Source organism: Platichthys flesus, chromosome 12 (genome assembly GCF_949316205.1).
Source record: "Platichthys flesus chromosome 12, fPlaFle2.1, whole genome shotgun sequence".
In the NCBI taxonomy this organism is placed as follows: Eukaryota; Metazoa; Chordata; class Actinopteri; order Pleuronectiformes; family Pleuronectidae; genus Platichthys; species Platichthys flesus.
The window spans coordinates 8,565,344-8,581,974 of NC_084956.1; the positions used below are offsets into that span (position 1 = coordinate 8,565,344).

The 16,631-nt window shown below is 43.6% G+C and overlaps 1 protein-coding gene across 2 annotated transcripts in view; it reads left to right on the top strand.

Moving 5' to 3' along the window:
• Positions 1-11,043: 11,043 nt before the first annotated feature.
• Positions 11,044-16,631, top strand: part of LOC133966657 (cGMP-dependent protein kinase 1) — a 78,628-nt gene continuing 73,040 nt past the window's right edge. The window contains exon 1 of one of the 2 annotated variants that reach the window (XM_062401666.1): positions 11,044-11,323. In XM_062401666.1, coding sequence (XP_062257650.1) covers positions 11,067-11,323 — 257 coding nt within the window. In that variant the 5' untranslated portion in view covers positions 11,044-11,066. Of the gene's footprint in view, positions 11,324-14,335; positions 14,911-16,631 lie in introns of those variants that run through there. The other variant, XM_062401665.1, reaches the window with a different exon arrangement.

A 16,631-nucleotide genomic window follows, 5' to 3' on the forward strand; every position in this document is an offset into this window, starting at 1 on the left:
TTCAGGAGGAGGCGCTGTGTTGGGATCTATAGCTTCTCCATTCAGAGATTTTCAAAACTTAGAGCAGAGCTTGTAAAAGCTTCTTCACCCACTTCATCTTTATCGTGTTTTTTTGTTGAAAGGCTGATTTATGTGCCTGAACCTCTTGAGGCCACCAAGTTCGGTAATCAGGCTTTTTTTGGGACTGTGGGAACGTTACCTTTTGCTCTGCTATAAATCAGAAGAAAAGGAGTTTCATGAGCAGAAGAGACGTGTTTGACTTGGTTTCTGAGGCCACGATGGTAGAAACGCTGAAATTGTGTAGGGGATGATGAGCATGTCCGCTGAGGGATGCAGTTTGTCTTGATGAGCTAGTGCAAGGTCAAGGGGGATGCTATGATGGAGACCTGATTCACTGCAGCACACACAAATGATGAGTGATCATGCCTGGAACATGAGGACTCTGGAGTGTTTCCCAGGAGCCATGCATGACTTAAAGCCGAGTCGTCCACCAGTTCTTCTTTTCTTTTTCTTGCAGCGTTAAACAGTGACATGCACTGATCCAGAAAACACGGTCAGATCTTTTAGTGTGTATGCAAACTCAGAAGAGTCTAAATGCAGGGTCAAGCTACTGCACGCTGTTATGCAACATAGGCAAAGATTCATCCGGGCATCTTTTTGGAACGTCTCTCTGTTTCTGTAAAAATCTCACACATGCACTAACGCTCGGCCTTGATATCCGTGAAAGAGACGGCCACTCGCCTCATACATATTACATTAGTGAGCAGTTGTCTCTTGAGGCCTGTCCAGTTATTCTGGGTGAGCTCTTCTGGCGCCAAGTGATGTCGATTGGAAATGAAGAGGGCGTCGCTGGCTACTAGGCAACTGCAACACCGTGCAGATCAGCCACAACTGAAGAGGAGCCACGGACCAGATCTCCGGCTCACCTAATTTCAGTCCCATCTTTGTTGTGCAAATGTAGAAACTACATTTGCACGTAATCACCAGTGAGCCGGCTCCTTCTTGCTGAGGGATGGTTTCTTCCAGCTGACATCAAAGCTGATCGTTGCGTTTAGCTGCCAAAGACAATTAATGATGCTTGTTTTTTAAAAAATTTAATAGATGACTACAAAAAAAGACTCCAATTGTTAATGGCCACACGCTGACTCACACCAATCTGAGTGAGACGACAATGAGAACAAGACAAAGTGATGCGGGAGGAACAAACGATGTTCCAGTGTGGTTTCATCCAGTTGGTTGGAGGGGATGTCAGCATGTGGATGTGACTGACAGGCAGAGTGGGCTTTTTTTTTTCTCACGTTTTTCCCACCACAGGCTCAGATGTGACAGCTGAGACAAGACACGGTATCTCTCCTTCCCCCACTGTGAGCACGCACAGCCATGGGCGAGTGTCAGTCAAAAACATCAGCCTTTTGTTTTAAGCTTTTACTTCATCATCTATATCTTCAGCATCTCTCGATCTTTTGTTAATCAGCTTTTATCTCTTATCTGTTCTCTGTTTTGTCTGTTGCTTTTTATAACATGATTTTATTCCAAGTACTCCTCTTGTATTTTTTTCAGTTATTACTTGACAGTGTTCACTAACAAGTACTTTCAGACTCTATTTTTACAGCACCCCACAGTTAGGGTGACGGTAAATGGTTTAACAGTGAGAGGGGGATTGTTAACCCTGCGTGGTTTGTTGACATGCTGCAGGTGGTGGCCTGTTGAACGTCCAGCTGAGCCAGGAATGTGGAGGCCCTCTGGGCGCGATGCAGCCAGGATCTACTGTGCAGGCAGCAGAGGGTTCTCCTAAAGTGCTAACGCTTTAAGTATCAGTATATTAGAGGACTGATGAATCTGCAAGTCAGTGTTGGGAACATTAAAGCAGCAGGATAGACTTCAGAGCAGAAAAACTGTGCAGCTGGGTTATAAGGTCACAGTAAACATCATGCGAGGGCTTTAGTTCAGCGATTTGGAAGTCAGCTAAGCTTCACCATCTGAGGACCCTTTCTCGACCCTGGGGGTCTCTGACTGATTTATTGTCGTCCCTCCGACCGCCTGTGTCTATCTTTAGCTGCGCTGACTTTTATGAGCACGTTGAAATAAAGGCGTGCTGTGGCACTGCTGTCCGAGCTGGCTCCAGACGCCTGGGCCGGCCTCAGTCCTGACTTAACATGATGCCCCTCCATATGTTGTGCAAAGCTTGTGTAGTGTGCAGGGAACCCTGCAGAGATAGGCATGTGCCAGAGGAATTCAGGGGGGCAATGGTTGTTGTTTTAACACTTCTGCAGCTCAACTGCAAATGTGTTACCGTCTGCTACAGCTACTGAGAGTGTAGGTACATTTACGCAGTTGTTGTACGAAATATGAATTTGAGGTATTTGACACTGAGTTACAAGCTTTTCCTCTACTCCAATACAAATCGGGGGGACATAGCTTATTTTAAATACCAAACATGTGATGAGTTTATAAAATTTGATGGGTTATTAAATATAAAACTACATCGGTGTATAGCCCAATTAGAACAGAAACCATTAGATGACAGACAGAAAATGGCCTTTCTTTTAATAACTGATTCATTAAAAAAAGTTCATGTAAAAATTCCAGATTGATGGTTCCAACTTCACAACTTGAAGATTTGATTGACTTTAATTACAAAATTAAAATAAATGAATAATCTGGGGGTTTTACAAATCCTCAGGTGCTATACCAAAACAATAATCAAGAGAACAGGAAAATGTATCAATAATCGAAATTTTTATGCGTATTAATCGTTGTCTCAACACTTTACAAAAGACTGCACCTAAACCAAACAAAACAGTAAATAATAATATAATAATCTAAGGATATAATACACAGTATAATGAACCTCAGTTTTATGCACTGATTTATTTAAATTTTCATGTTTTAGCATATTTTTCTGTTATTATTTATGCACTGCTGTTGGTTTTTCCTAACCAACCAAAATCATCTTTGTATTCTCTTGTTCAGAGCCATTTTCTTCTTTGATGTTGTTTTACAGTTCTGCTGAGACATGATGCCTTTGTCTACATGGCTGTGGTGATATTTTGTATAATTTAATTTGCAAATATTTGATCATTTATTATAGTTATTGACTTGTTTTGGCAGACCAATATTAAAGGGGCTGTTGTTGGGATGAATGTATCTTAAAGATTCACTAAAACCTCCCAGAGGAAATTCACACAGCAAATCCGAAGATATTAAAAACTAATTTAACAAATAAAAAAAACTAACATTTCCCCTGTTGTCTGTTGTTATAGATATCTGTTTTTATATTTGTTATATGAGCTTTTTTTTTTATTGCAACCTCATTTTGTTTTTATGCGCTTTAAGAGTCTACTTCAAGCTTCTGAGATCTTTTGGGGATTGAACATTTTCAATTTAAGAAAAGTTTAAAATGTCAATTATTATTTGGGTGAGTGTGAAATTGAATGAGCTCAATCATCACCCTGACATTCAGCTCTTAGAGAACATGTGTCCTGCCTCAGCTTCGTGCTGCTATTTTCTCCTCTGTTTAAAAAAACCCTTAGTTACATAAAACTTTATCTAAAGCCACATAAAGCATCTCTCCCGTCTCATGATGACAGTTATTCACCAGGAGCTAAAAGGATGTCAAGCAAAAACAGTTTTTAGAAGAACATCAAACCCAAAATAAACAATGGGAAATGATTGTGAGGGGTTTCTCAGTTCTCCTGGGTACTGACAAATATATAAGTAAAAATAAAGTTTTACTTGCCACGATTAGAGATTTCCATTTACACTAAGAGCAAATGTAAAATATCTGCGTTAATTTTTTTATTTCACATCTCTTCAGGATAAGAGAAATATCTTAAGTCAAAGAAATACAAAATGCATACATAAACAATGGTTCAAATGAAGCATTATAGCTCTATTAACATCTTTTGTAACCAAACTCATTTTTTTATGATGCATTTCTGCTACAACACTAGTTGACATGTAATTTTAAGAAGTACACATTACTAGCAGCTAAGTATTTATAGAAGAATAAGAAACTTGAGCAGATAAAAAAAAAAAAAATCTAATAACACTCATAATATATATTCAATCATCACTAACAAGTCACTAACTAAGATTTTTCTTATCTTTCCGGAGCAAAGCTTCAAGAAAAAGTATTGTTTAGGAAACTTTTTTTGTTTTTGTTTCACAGCGAAGGGCAATAAATCTTTCACCAAGGCTCCTACCAGAGGAATAATCTCACTGGACTGTAAGTAAGAGCTCTCTCTCCTGACCTTGCAGAAGAAGACTATACTGCTGTGGCCTAAAGCTGAACATATAGGCACCATATGGTATGGTTTACGCTGGGGGGAGTAACGTGCTCGCTCAAACTAGCTTCCATTAAACGCATTCCTCGCAAACAGCCAGATAACGACACGCTAGTAGGTCCCAGCTTTATGTGACTCATCAGTCAGGTGTGTTTACGGCGTATCACGCAAGGAATAGAGGGAGACGCCTCTCTGGAGACAGACTCTGTATCACGTTCCGAGCTCCAGGAAAAAGTCAGAGTCACTCATCCTCACAGGCAGCCATTCCCCTCAAATGTGTCGCAGTTGACGACCTTTTCAAACACGTGCTCACGCTTAGCAAAGACGCACACAGGAAGAGCGGCAGAGGGAGTGTGATCCTGAGGCTGAGGGGGTGTGAGGCTGAGGGGCCTGAGGTGAGTTAAAGACGCCAACAGGGTCATTTCATTTCACACCAAACCATCAATTACATGCCACCTCTATATTAGTTTGTTGCTTAAGTGTGGCGGCTGCACGGCCAGCTGGGGATTATAAAGCATGTTTGTTGTCTCACAGCCTGAGAGATGAGAGGGATTCTCCACAGTTTACACAACATGTTTCGTTTCTTTCAATCCAGGCAGGGCTTTGTCCAGCACTCTTGATAGTAGTCTATAATATGAAAAGTGCAGGGAGGGTTTGTTTGGCACCAAATCTGAACCAGAATGAGATACAAGGCAAACAACTATATACAACATAGGTATAATGTCTATAAATGGGTAAATAAAGCCAGATCACCGAACCTCCTTTATTGAGGTTAACTCTCCACATCAACACATACTTCTAAACTATCGCAGTCCACATTGCAGTTGAGGTAAACACGTGTAGGAAACCAAAAAGTAAACACCTTTTTTCTGAATTAACATCACAGCTGTTTTCGTCGCTGCTCCTCAATGGTTCTAGTGTCACAGACCCCAGGACGTGCTTGACAAGAGACACCTCTTACACCAGAGAATAACTCAGGGAGCAGAAACTAATCCTGATCCGAGCAAGCCCAGACCAATGCAGCCTCCATTTCTCCAGAAAAAAGAAGGCGATACAGAAGTGATGTGGAGTGGTTTGGCGGAGTGACAGTGGGATAAGAGCTCATGTAGATATCTGTGGCTCTGTTTCGATCTCTTTTCCTGTTACCGTGTTTCCACTCAGTTTATCCTTGAAGCAAAGTCTTCATAAACCCTGTTCACTTATCTTGACCACAAAAGAACAACTACACAGCTACTTTTTTTCCCCCTTTTCAGCTTAACTTTTGATAACACCGCCTCATATATGTCAACAAAACAAAGGCGGCTCATTGCTGAAACAGATGACAGAGTTTGTGTGTGAGGTGAATATTTCATTTTCAGTATATTGTTATTTTCAGTTGACATTTTGTTGATATGAGATGCAACTCCGAGACAAAGCTCCGCTGTCACAAGGTTGAGAACCCGGTCGTCGATTCACATCCATTCATACTATCTAGACAGCTTAATCCTTGAGGGTCACAGAGAGCCAATCCAATTCTGATGCACGTCATACATAGAGGTGGTTGCACCCTGCTGACATACAGCGACTAACAACCACACCTACCGGCAATTTAGAGTGACCATGAACCTGCCCTTTGTCGGAGAAGACCCAAGGGGTGAACATGCAAACTCCACAGATGTAAAATGACCTCCTAACCACCTACTAGCGTTAACGCGTTAACACACACACACACACACACACACACACAGTATGAAAGAGAAAACTAAATCAAATAAAGAAGAATGCAACAAGCACAAAAACAAAAAAAGCAGCAGATAGAGAATAAAAGATACAGACTAACTCAAACTCAAAGATGGATTGCTCAACTCCCTGAGCCCGCCAGCTACAGAGCAAGAACAGAGACAGGACAAAACTGAGACAAAGAGAGAAAGCGGTTGTGAAGAGACAGAGAACAAATATAAAGACACATAACATGACAACAAAGAGAAAGCGCTGCACAACACAGACGCACAGGAGCGTCAAGGAGAACAAACAAAATGAAGTTTTGTTTTTTTTCAGAAGTTGTCAGCGGTAGATCTTGTGAAAGTCTGAGCCCAGGAGACGCGTTTCATAATCTATCCATGCTACCCCCTAAGCAGGTCATTGTGGGGATTTCATCGTTTTATTTGAGTTTGGCAGTAAATACCTGCGATTATAAATGAATCTTTCTCTGATAACACTTAAACTAAAAAGAGCTCCAAACCAAATCAACTTCAGCAGCTGCACAAGGTGTTTTGTTCCTTTGCAACACTTGTTTCTGAATGCTGCTTATGGTCCTGTCAAAGTGGGGATGACGCGTTCTTCTTCATGTTCTTGTTTCTGGCTGAACATGTGCCTGATCATTAGCAACGTTATGAACGTAGAACACCTGGACGATGACGTGAAAGCAGACTTCCAACCAGTGACCCCGACCTTCTGTTCACCTCACAGACTCCTCTCTGTATAACACCAGGGCCAACACCTCATCTCACTCTCCACTGTCATGATATCTTTGAATCAGATTACTGTGTTCTCTTTCAATCATACTTTATTATTAAAGCAGCGCTCGGAGCTGAAACTATTAGTCTATTAATACGTTAGACGATCTACAGAATATGTACTGATGATGATTTTGTCAATATATTGGTTGTTAGAGTGATAAATGAACAAAAAACACCAAATACACACTGGTTTTAAGCTTTTCAAATGTGAGAATATGGATTCTTTGGAGGATAAGGATTAAAAAAAATCTATTATAGACTTACATGGCCGAGAATAAACATTAAATCAACAGGAACATCTGACACATGAGATTAATGACCTGTAAACACAACACTGGCATGAAGTGTTATCGCCATTGCATTGATATGGTGAACCTTTCAGAGCCTGGTTGCCTGGTTAACCATTCAACAGATGCGGAGCAACATTATTGTATATTATATGTCAAGCTTTAAGTCCAATACTGCCTCTCTTTTTAGCTCTGTTTTTGGTCTCCACCTTCTCCTGAGGGAAATATTTTGCTCTGTAGCTAATAAATGTGCCTTGATGTTCACCAGGTTGTAGCTTACTTTGTCTGCAGGTAGTGTACAGTGAGTTTAGCAGAGCCATTTAGCTGGAAACTACCAGCTAAATGGTGTGGTTGGTAACAATGCTGATGAGAGTCTGTGATAATTCTCATGAAGGTTTGACACATGCAATCAACAGGGCCGTATTTATTTATCTATTTTATCACCATATTGCATGCATTGAGATCAGGTCCTACATTAGACATATTTTGATTACTTAAACTTACTGGATCTGCCAGTTTATCCGGAATCAAATCTTAGTGGGTCTTTCTTGGGTAATGTTCCAACCTTCCACAATATTTCATGGAAATCGGATCAGTAGCTTTTTAGTAATCCTTCAGACAGACAGACAGAAGGCAATGAAAACATAATCTCCTCGTGGAGGTAAGCAGTCATGTGATCTATTGAATCTTCGGCGACTTTGAAAACACATGTACAGCTTATTATAGAACGTTCACAAGTTCAGCTGCCTCTGACTCACAATCGTCACAGACTCATTTGTTAATGTATTTATTAATAATTAAAATCATTATTTGCAGCTCTAGCATTGTGACAGTGAAATACACCTTATTCTTACCTATCTGATTTTGACAGTACTAAAGCAGGAAGGCAGGAAGGAAGTATCATTATTGCGTTCGCTAAGTCAATTTCCTGAGCTCTGGTTATATCCATCTCCAGTGTGAGCCGCGTGATCAATCTGCAGCTCTGGATGTGAGATCATGTTACATTTTGAGACCACGCCGTTGAGATGTGAAGTCAGCGTATGATATTGCTGCTTAAGTGCTGGACTTGCTGCAGTTTCTTTACGGGACCGGAGGGGCACAGAAAGAGATTGCTCCAGGCTGAAGCATCTCTCCTGTCCTCGTCACATGATGTCTCCCTCTCAGTCTTTCGCCTCCTCCTAGCACTTGTCTCACTTCTCCTGGGACTGCAGGCCCTGGCAGGTGGCCAGCTGGTGGATCCTCGATGGGACAGCAGCAGAGACGACGAGCCCACAGTCGGATGTTGTATCAAAGACATTTTGGGCTCGGGGGGGGGGGGGGGGGGGGATTCTCTAGAGACGTAGCGACATACTGTTCTTACCATTGCACTTATTAATCTCCACCAAGGTTTCCTTTTGAGCTGCTGGCATGACCAAGTTTGTGTCTGCAGGGATCTCAGCTTTGTGAATGGTTACATAAATCCTTGTACGCGAGCTTGTGCGTGGGTGATTATGATGTGCAAGCATATGTCTGGGTATACCCAAGACACCTCTCTCTGGTTCTTGTATGAGTGTGTGTGAGTGTATTACAGGAAAACAGTGACTAATGTCTGCCCTCCCCTCTTCCGTAAGATGATCTGTCCCAGAGGCCAACGAGAGGGCATCACCTTTTCTCTGCACAGAGACGCTTTAAAACCGCTGCACAGACGGCACATGAACCTTTTATTACAGCGGTCAGACACAGCAATAATGAACTCAGTGACGCCCGTGATCGGACACTCTTGTGTGCCGACAGACCATCTATCGCTGGGCGCTGCGTCGTCAACTTGACGTCCATTACCTAACCCACAACATCTAAGGGAGATGAGCCATGTAGCGCTCAGACAACACAAGCACAAACTGGTAGTGCAGCATACCTCGCTCTGTGTAAACATGGACGTAGCCAAGTGTGGGGGGCAATGCAGAAACCAGTTTTGAGCCGGTGATGCTGATATAGTCATCGTGATAGTGTAACGAGTGTGTATGTAGGTGCAGGCACTGATAGCAAGTATTTATTCTGGTAATAACATGAGATCAAACACCCCTGATGGATCATATTCTGCTTATTTTGGTCTGAATGCATGAATGTTCTTTTCTTGAATAAGAATTCTGTAGTGCTTTTCCACTGCGACCACATTTTCTGTTGGCTATGGATAAGGTCATAGAAGGTGACACTTAATCTACTGCTGTGATAATGGGCACAGTGTCTGCTGCATACATAATTAATCAATCACTGTTTTCCACATTGATAACAGCACAACCGGGGTCCTCAACTTGTCTTTGAAAGCTGGTTGCATTCACTTTGCTGCTCACAATGACTGCACAACAAGCAACACTCTCACAGAGAGAGAGAGAGAGAGAGAGAGAGAGAGAGAGAGAGAGAGAGAGAGAGAGAGAGTAGCAGTACAAGAGGGCAGATCACATGTGCTTCATGATGAGAGCAGAACAGCAGAAGATAACTCTCTCAGAGAAATGATCAAGCCTGGCTAGTTAAGTGGGTTATAACAAGCCACACATGGGAGATGAAGGTTTATGAGCAGTTATTATTATGGAATAATACTCTACCCTGTAGATGGATTTGGAGAGCTGCAGATTAAAGACAGAGTTGAAGCGTCAAATAATGTGCAATAAAACTCTGCAAATAAAGAAGTACACACTTCACAGCGTTAATCTCTGGCCCAGTAAGAGGTGAATGGAACAAGGAGAAGGCGAGCAGCAGACATAAGGGTGGCATATGTTGAACTACACCAGCAAAGAGAAGATGTGTTCTCTCTATTTTTAACCCAGAATCTTAATGAAACACCCCCTTCTTGCCCATGAGCTCTCTTTTTTCTCAATGAATCCATTGAGCTGAAACAGATTTAGGCAGGAGGATAAAAAATGATGCATGGAAATGACTTGACTGGCTCTGGATATTAATATTACAGCGAGAAAAGTGATGGTCTTTTACTGAGCTCTGAGCGCAACGAGGATGAAAGTGATGGGCACTGTAATTACGGATTAGTCTAATCTGTGAGATAACACACTCTGAACCTGTTGTCTCATTATCTTGAATTCCTTTTTGATGCATACAACAGCCTTTTTTGTATCTCCTGCTCTAGGTATCCCTCCTCACTTCAAACTAGTTTCTGGGCAAAGTCTAGACTATTTTTGTTCGGATAGAATTATCAACTCCACTCTTGTGTTTTAAAAAGTGCAATCTTCCCACAATCATGGACATATACCAAATTAATCTCCATAGCAATACTGATAAGCACACATAAGTGCCATTTGCCTTATAGGGATATTACTTTCACTTCACTAATGTGTTCTTACTCCATATACAATATAACATGACCCTGCACAGACCTGTCCTATGAGGCAAAGGGTGTGGAATAATAGATTTTCCACCTCAATCTGCTCTGGGAGGTGATCTGGGGGTTTAACATTGCGCTTCTGTCATTCCAAGAGGGCGCAGGGTTGTACCGATTGACCGTAAACAAATATTTGACAGCAGCAGCCGCAGCAGGAGCAGGAGGAGCAGCAGGAGCAGCAGCAGTCCTCTCTGTGGTTTTTGCAGCCTGAGAGGCGGTGAACTACAGGAGTTACTCCCGGCTCTCCAGTGTCCAGTTGGACGGCCCTGCACGCGTCGCTCTGAGAGGAAGAGCCGCTGTAATTGGTTTTCTCAATGAAGGATCATCAGCGGCTCCCCGGAGGCTCAGTGAACTGTGGGGCGGCGCGTCTCCATCAATCGTCCGCCTCCCGTCTGTAAACACCCGCGTTGCTCTTCTCTTCAGAAATAAACAAGTGGCCGGTGAAGCAGGGGGATATACACGGAGCACCATCACCATCATTCCACGCGTTCCAGGCGAGAGAGAGAAGGGGGTGGGGGGTGGGGGGAGGATCCGTGTGCGTCCTCACAACCTGTGCGAGTACAACACGGGGAGTTGACCGTCTTCTCGCGGAGAATCGCGGCAAAGTTTAACGCGCATTTTCGAAATGAGTGACCTGGAGGACGACTTTGCCAAGATCCTGCTGCTGAAGGAGGAGCGGATACGGGACCTGGAGCGGAGGCTGGCGGACAGGGAGGACGAGATCCAGGAGCTGAAGAGGAAATTGCACAAATGTCAGTCTGTCCTGCCCAGCGCTCAACTTCTTGGGCCGAGGACCCGCAGGGCGCCGGGCATCTCCGCGGAGCCGCAGACGCACCAGGACCTGACGAGGCAGTCCTTTCGGAAATATGCCAAGACCGACTGGTAAGAGCGCGCTGCCGCTTTATGTTGTACTCAAATACAGGCTTGTATCACAATCCAAATGTGTGTCATACAAGGTGTGAATATTGAGAAGGACGCACAACTCTCGGTTTCACAGAGAATAAACGTGCTGGTGCGGACAGTACTTCCAAACACACTTCTTGAGGCACCTTTTGTGCCCTGTCTCTATCCCCTTCCATTTTCGTTTCCTGTCCTCTGCTTTTCCTTTAAATGAAAGATGGGGATGTTTGCCATGAATGGACGAGCACTTTCATTCTTGGGGGCCGATGACGCAGCTCAAAGGCGAGCTTCAGAAAAGAGCTCCTAATTGATCAGATCCATCATGGCAGTCCCCGGGGACACAGACAGGAGGAAGTGCGATGCATTATTGGCTTTTAGTAGCTGGACGCTGAGGACCCGAAGTGCATGTCTGAGGATATTTAATACTCCATTAGAAAACGCTTTGTTTGACCATATGCTTCCTTTATCACCTTTAAGTTGCTCGTTTTAGCTGCACAGTTTGGGTGCTTGAAGGATGAGCATCTCATCCTCTCACTTTTAGTCTCACTTTGTTTGATTTAGCTGTGAGCAAAGAAAAAGTTAGACTCTTTCTCTTCATCATTTCATTTCTCATCATCTGCGTTTTTTACAGTCACAATCCCGTCGGAACAAATCACTGTGTTTGCTCAATTAATATAACGGACAGCGAAGTTAATTATATTAAGGTGACTAGACGATTTCCAACCTTCTTTTCTATTAGCGCAGAGCGTACAGACAGACTGTTCCTTACTTATTTATTTAAGGATGCTCAGTGTACTTTCAAACAAACACTGATGCCCACAGAGGAAAAGAGGAAAGCAGAATATAACATAAATACTAAACAATGAGTTGTGGAGTCGTGCGACCCTTGGAACAGCTACAGCCTATAGAAGGCAGAAATAATCCGGTGACCTACTAATCATCATATATCAGCTACAGGACCTCTATATCCACAGAGTTCAGGCTGCATGTGCTCATGCACTCAGGGAAACTGAAGTAAAGATGTCTGTGTTTCTGTAAAGCATAGTTGCGATGACTTAACTGCTATGAGCTCTTCCGATGACTGGAGGAGGGCGTCCACCTGCGCCCGCCGTACAGGCTCTGGCCGCCACGGGGTCGGGGACGCTGTGACCCCTCATCATTAGAGTCAGGACGTGGCACCAGCCGGGTGGCCCGCCCCGCTCATCGGATTACCGCAGCATGGAGCAGCGGATCCAGTTTCTATTGATCTGCATAGGAAAAGGGCTGAGCTGGATGGTTAGAGAGGTGAAATTTAAAGCGCAGAGGAGCTTTGAAGGACAATGGGAGGGAGCCTTTTTAGATGATGGGAGGATGAGGGGATGGATGCAAAGCTGGACCGGGGAGAGACTGAGATCTCAATACGTAAATTCATGATGCCCTGCACCCTGACCTTGACCGAAATGGGCCTAAAAGAAAATAGGATGCATGCTTTTAAATGACCTCACATGATAAAGGCTACTCTTTTGTCGGTATATTGGTTGTTTGAGTAATAAATTAAACAAAAACACCAAATACACAGTGGGGTCTGCTTTTCAAATGTGAAAATATGAGAATACTCTGGAGGATAAAGATTTTCTTTTCTTATCTTTTAAAGTAGAACATCTATTATACACTTGATCTTGACTGAGATTTAACCCTTAACTCAACTGGAACATCTCAGAAGAAATTACATGTTCTCTTTTAGACTTGTTTGTTGTTTGAATTTAAAGACAACAAAACAATACAACACATGCTTTTTGGGGGGGAACCTTACAGCTTTCAGTTTAATAACTGAACCAGACAAATGTATCTTTGTTGACAGGTGTTCCCCACAGCTGCTTAATCTCATTTATAGTCTAGATGGAAAAGTTTGGCACTGTTTGCTCTGTTGCAATTGGCTGATTCCAAAGGTTGACCCCTTGGAGCACTATCACCTGAGTTGATCCTACAAACCACCACAAGGGGGCAGCTGTGATCTGTTATTAGGCACACCAGTGTCAGTCTGGCATTGTTCACATGGTGTTTGTTGCCAGGAATCACAGGATGTGCACCAGCACACTAAATAACAGAAGACACATATATGCTCGCAGCCAGACAGACCTTGTTCACGCTGCTTTTCGTTTTCACTGTCACCCTGTGACACCCCCCCCCCCCAAAAAAAAAGAACAGTAATTGCAGTTTCAGCCTCAGAAACATCTCATCCTATATCAGATTGTCCTTGGCAGTTTATCCTCCGCTGAATTTGTCCCGAGCACATGAGGCCAAATGCTGTTTCGCTGAGCTCCAGATGACTCATTGGGATAATGTGGACAGACACCAGCGGCACCCGGGAGCCCGCGCTCGTCACTAGATTAGATGAGGAATGTGGAGCTGCAAGTGGTGGCTCGTGAGCCTCAGTAGCTTTTAGCATTTCCACCTCTGCTGCTTCTGTTTGACAATATTCGAGATTATCATCTGTTCGCCTTTAGTTATTCCACTTTCAAATCAGTCAGTAAATGAGCTGTTGCAAGGCGGGGATTTGGATTTAGCGTTTTTCCATCTCAGCATGCTCCAATCAAAGCAGTGGAATCTACATTCAGATGATAAATCACGTTGTGTTATTCGCCCCATTGTTGATCGGCATTGAGGTTCATTAAGTTTCCATCGCCTCCAACTTCCATTAGGCTCCGATGGTCACCTATTTGTAACTCCGCAGCCTCGGGGCGAGCAGCTGAGGTATGATGACATGTTTCTGAGAGCCGCCGCTTTCTCACGCAGTCCATTATTCATGTGAGACGAGCTCTACGTGGAGTGGCAGGCTGCACTGTGCCACAGATTCCTGTAGGCGCCCTTCTCGCCATGCACTCTCTCCGGGTCGCAGCCTGACGCACTCGGAGCGGACGCTCCTCCACTGTCTCACCGCCGAGGGAGGGAGGGAGACACACACACAGAGAGAGAGAGAGAGAGAGAGAGAGAGACAGAGACAGAGACAGAGAGAGGAAACTTTGCATGATTGTGCACGAGGAGCTTTACAACCTCACCTTGGTAATCGAGGCAACCACCGAGCACACCTTCTCACAAATTCAACAACACCCGCGACGCACAGCGGCGAGGAATCCCCCTCAGGAGAGCCAGGGGCTGCATCCTCTCGAGCTGTTCATGCCGGATAAAGTTTACGAGCAGCGTGGCAGAGGAGAGGATAAAGACTCGACTGCTCACCTTTCCGGAAAAACTTGTTGGGAAAGTCGCTCGTCGCCGCCAGCGGAGATGGGCACCTTGCGCGACCTCCAGTACGCGCTACAGGAGAAGATCGAGGAGCTGCGCCAGAGGGACGCGCTCATCGACGAGCTGGAGCTGGAGCTCGACCAGAAGGATGAGCTGATCCAGAAGCTGCAGACCGAGCTGGACAAATACCGCTCCGTTATCAAACCGGCAACCCAGCAGGTCCACAAGCACAACGAGCTCAACGACCAGCAGCGGACGAAGAGGCAGGCGATTTCGGCCGAACCGACTGCCTTCGACATCCAGGATCTTAGCCATGTCACCCTACCCTTCTACCCCAAAAGCCCACAGTAGGTGTCCAGATATTGACCGTTTGATAATTCACACCTTATGTATTATTTTTGCATCAACTATTGGTTCTCCAGTTCATTCTGGAGTCCGTTCCGTTTGGCCACCTTTCTAGGTTCCTGTACGTAATGTTTTCGTGGCGCAGCAGGTGCGGCACCTGTAGCACATATGGATTGGGTGATGCTCTCTACTCCATACACACACACATACACACGCGCACACACACTGCATATAAGGAGATGCTTTCACGCGTGACAGTTATCAATAACACGATCAGCAGCTCAGTGATTAAAGGCAGATTATCAATAAACCACAGGCTGACAGAGAACTCATCTAATGAAGGGGGATTACATCTCTGTGTAATGTACCAGTGTGTATTTTATACAAGCTGTGATTATGTGACAGGCTCTCTGTTTGCCTTGTGACTTAACTACTCTCTCTCTCTCTAACTCTTCCTCCCTTTTCTTTTTCTATTCATACTCTCAAACAAACACTTCCTCCTGCTTCTCAAGATGAAGCAGTCACTGAAATAGCTTTAATAATCCAGCAGTCTGTTGGGTTTGAACTTAAAGGTTGTGTTTTTATGAATCAATGCATATACCCAGTGGTGGACAGCTCTTCATTGTGCCACGGCACTGTAGAGTGGACATATTCAATATAATCAGTTTCAAAAAGTAAATCCAGCTGGGAAATGAGAAAAGGCTCAGACAAGTCAGTTAATATACGCAATTACTGCAGCTTAATCCATGACCTTATCAAATCAAACAGTTTTCTCATGTTGGTGCTTAATGCACAGATGTTGAGCGGGGGGGAAGAGAAACACCCATCACACTTTGCAGATAGATCAGATGTGTCAGATACGAGTGTCATCATTGGGCTGAAACACAAACAAACAAGAGCTCCAAGGATTTCTTTAAAGAAGATTCATAAATAAAGGATGTTATTCTTCTGAGCAGGAACAGGACATTAGTCTTTGTTTTACCTGTCAGCTCTTCGCGTTGGGAGAAAAATAGTGAAAGTGGATTCTTGTTTGTATTTTGCTTTTCTTTGTGTCACTGTCATGAATGAATGAGAGATACCAGACGCTGGCTCTAGAAAGGCAGACGAGGAAAACACTGTTTCAGTATGATAACTACCCTAAATGTTAACGTTTTTACTTTAAATGTTTATTGCCACTACAAGGTTTTCCCGAAGAGGCTTTTTGTGAGACCAACTCATTCAGAAAAAGTGAAGGAATATCCTGCATTTGAAAAAAACAATTTCCTGACCTTTCAAACAAAGAATAGTTTCAATCATTTGTAAGCGATGGGAGAAAGATGGAGATTTGACAGTGGTTTTGAATGATTGGACGATTTCTGATCATAATGCTCTCAGGGAAAGTGAAAGGAAAATTTGTGAGGGAACTGAAAAACTACTTCTACTTATCCAGAGGTTGCTTGAACTTCTCTTCAAGCCTGTCAACTGCACCTGTTTGTGCTCTCCGTCTGACAGAGAATGACATTTGTTTTTTTAGGATTTCTATTTTAATGGGGTCATGTATGAGATTAAATTATGACTGACAAGCTGACAGAGTCAAAGGCAAATGACTTGAGTGTGTTTGGGCACCGACTTTGTACTTCAGCATTATTATCATCATTCGATTTGTTTGGACGCCTTTGCCTGAGAAAAGTTTGTGTTTTTCTCTCGACCTGCAGCAATTAACTTCAGAGTCAAAGTTATTTTG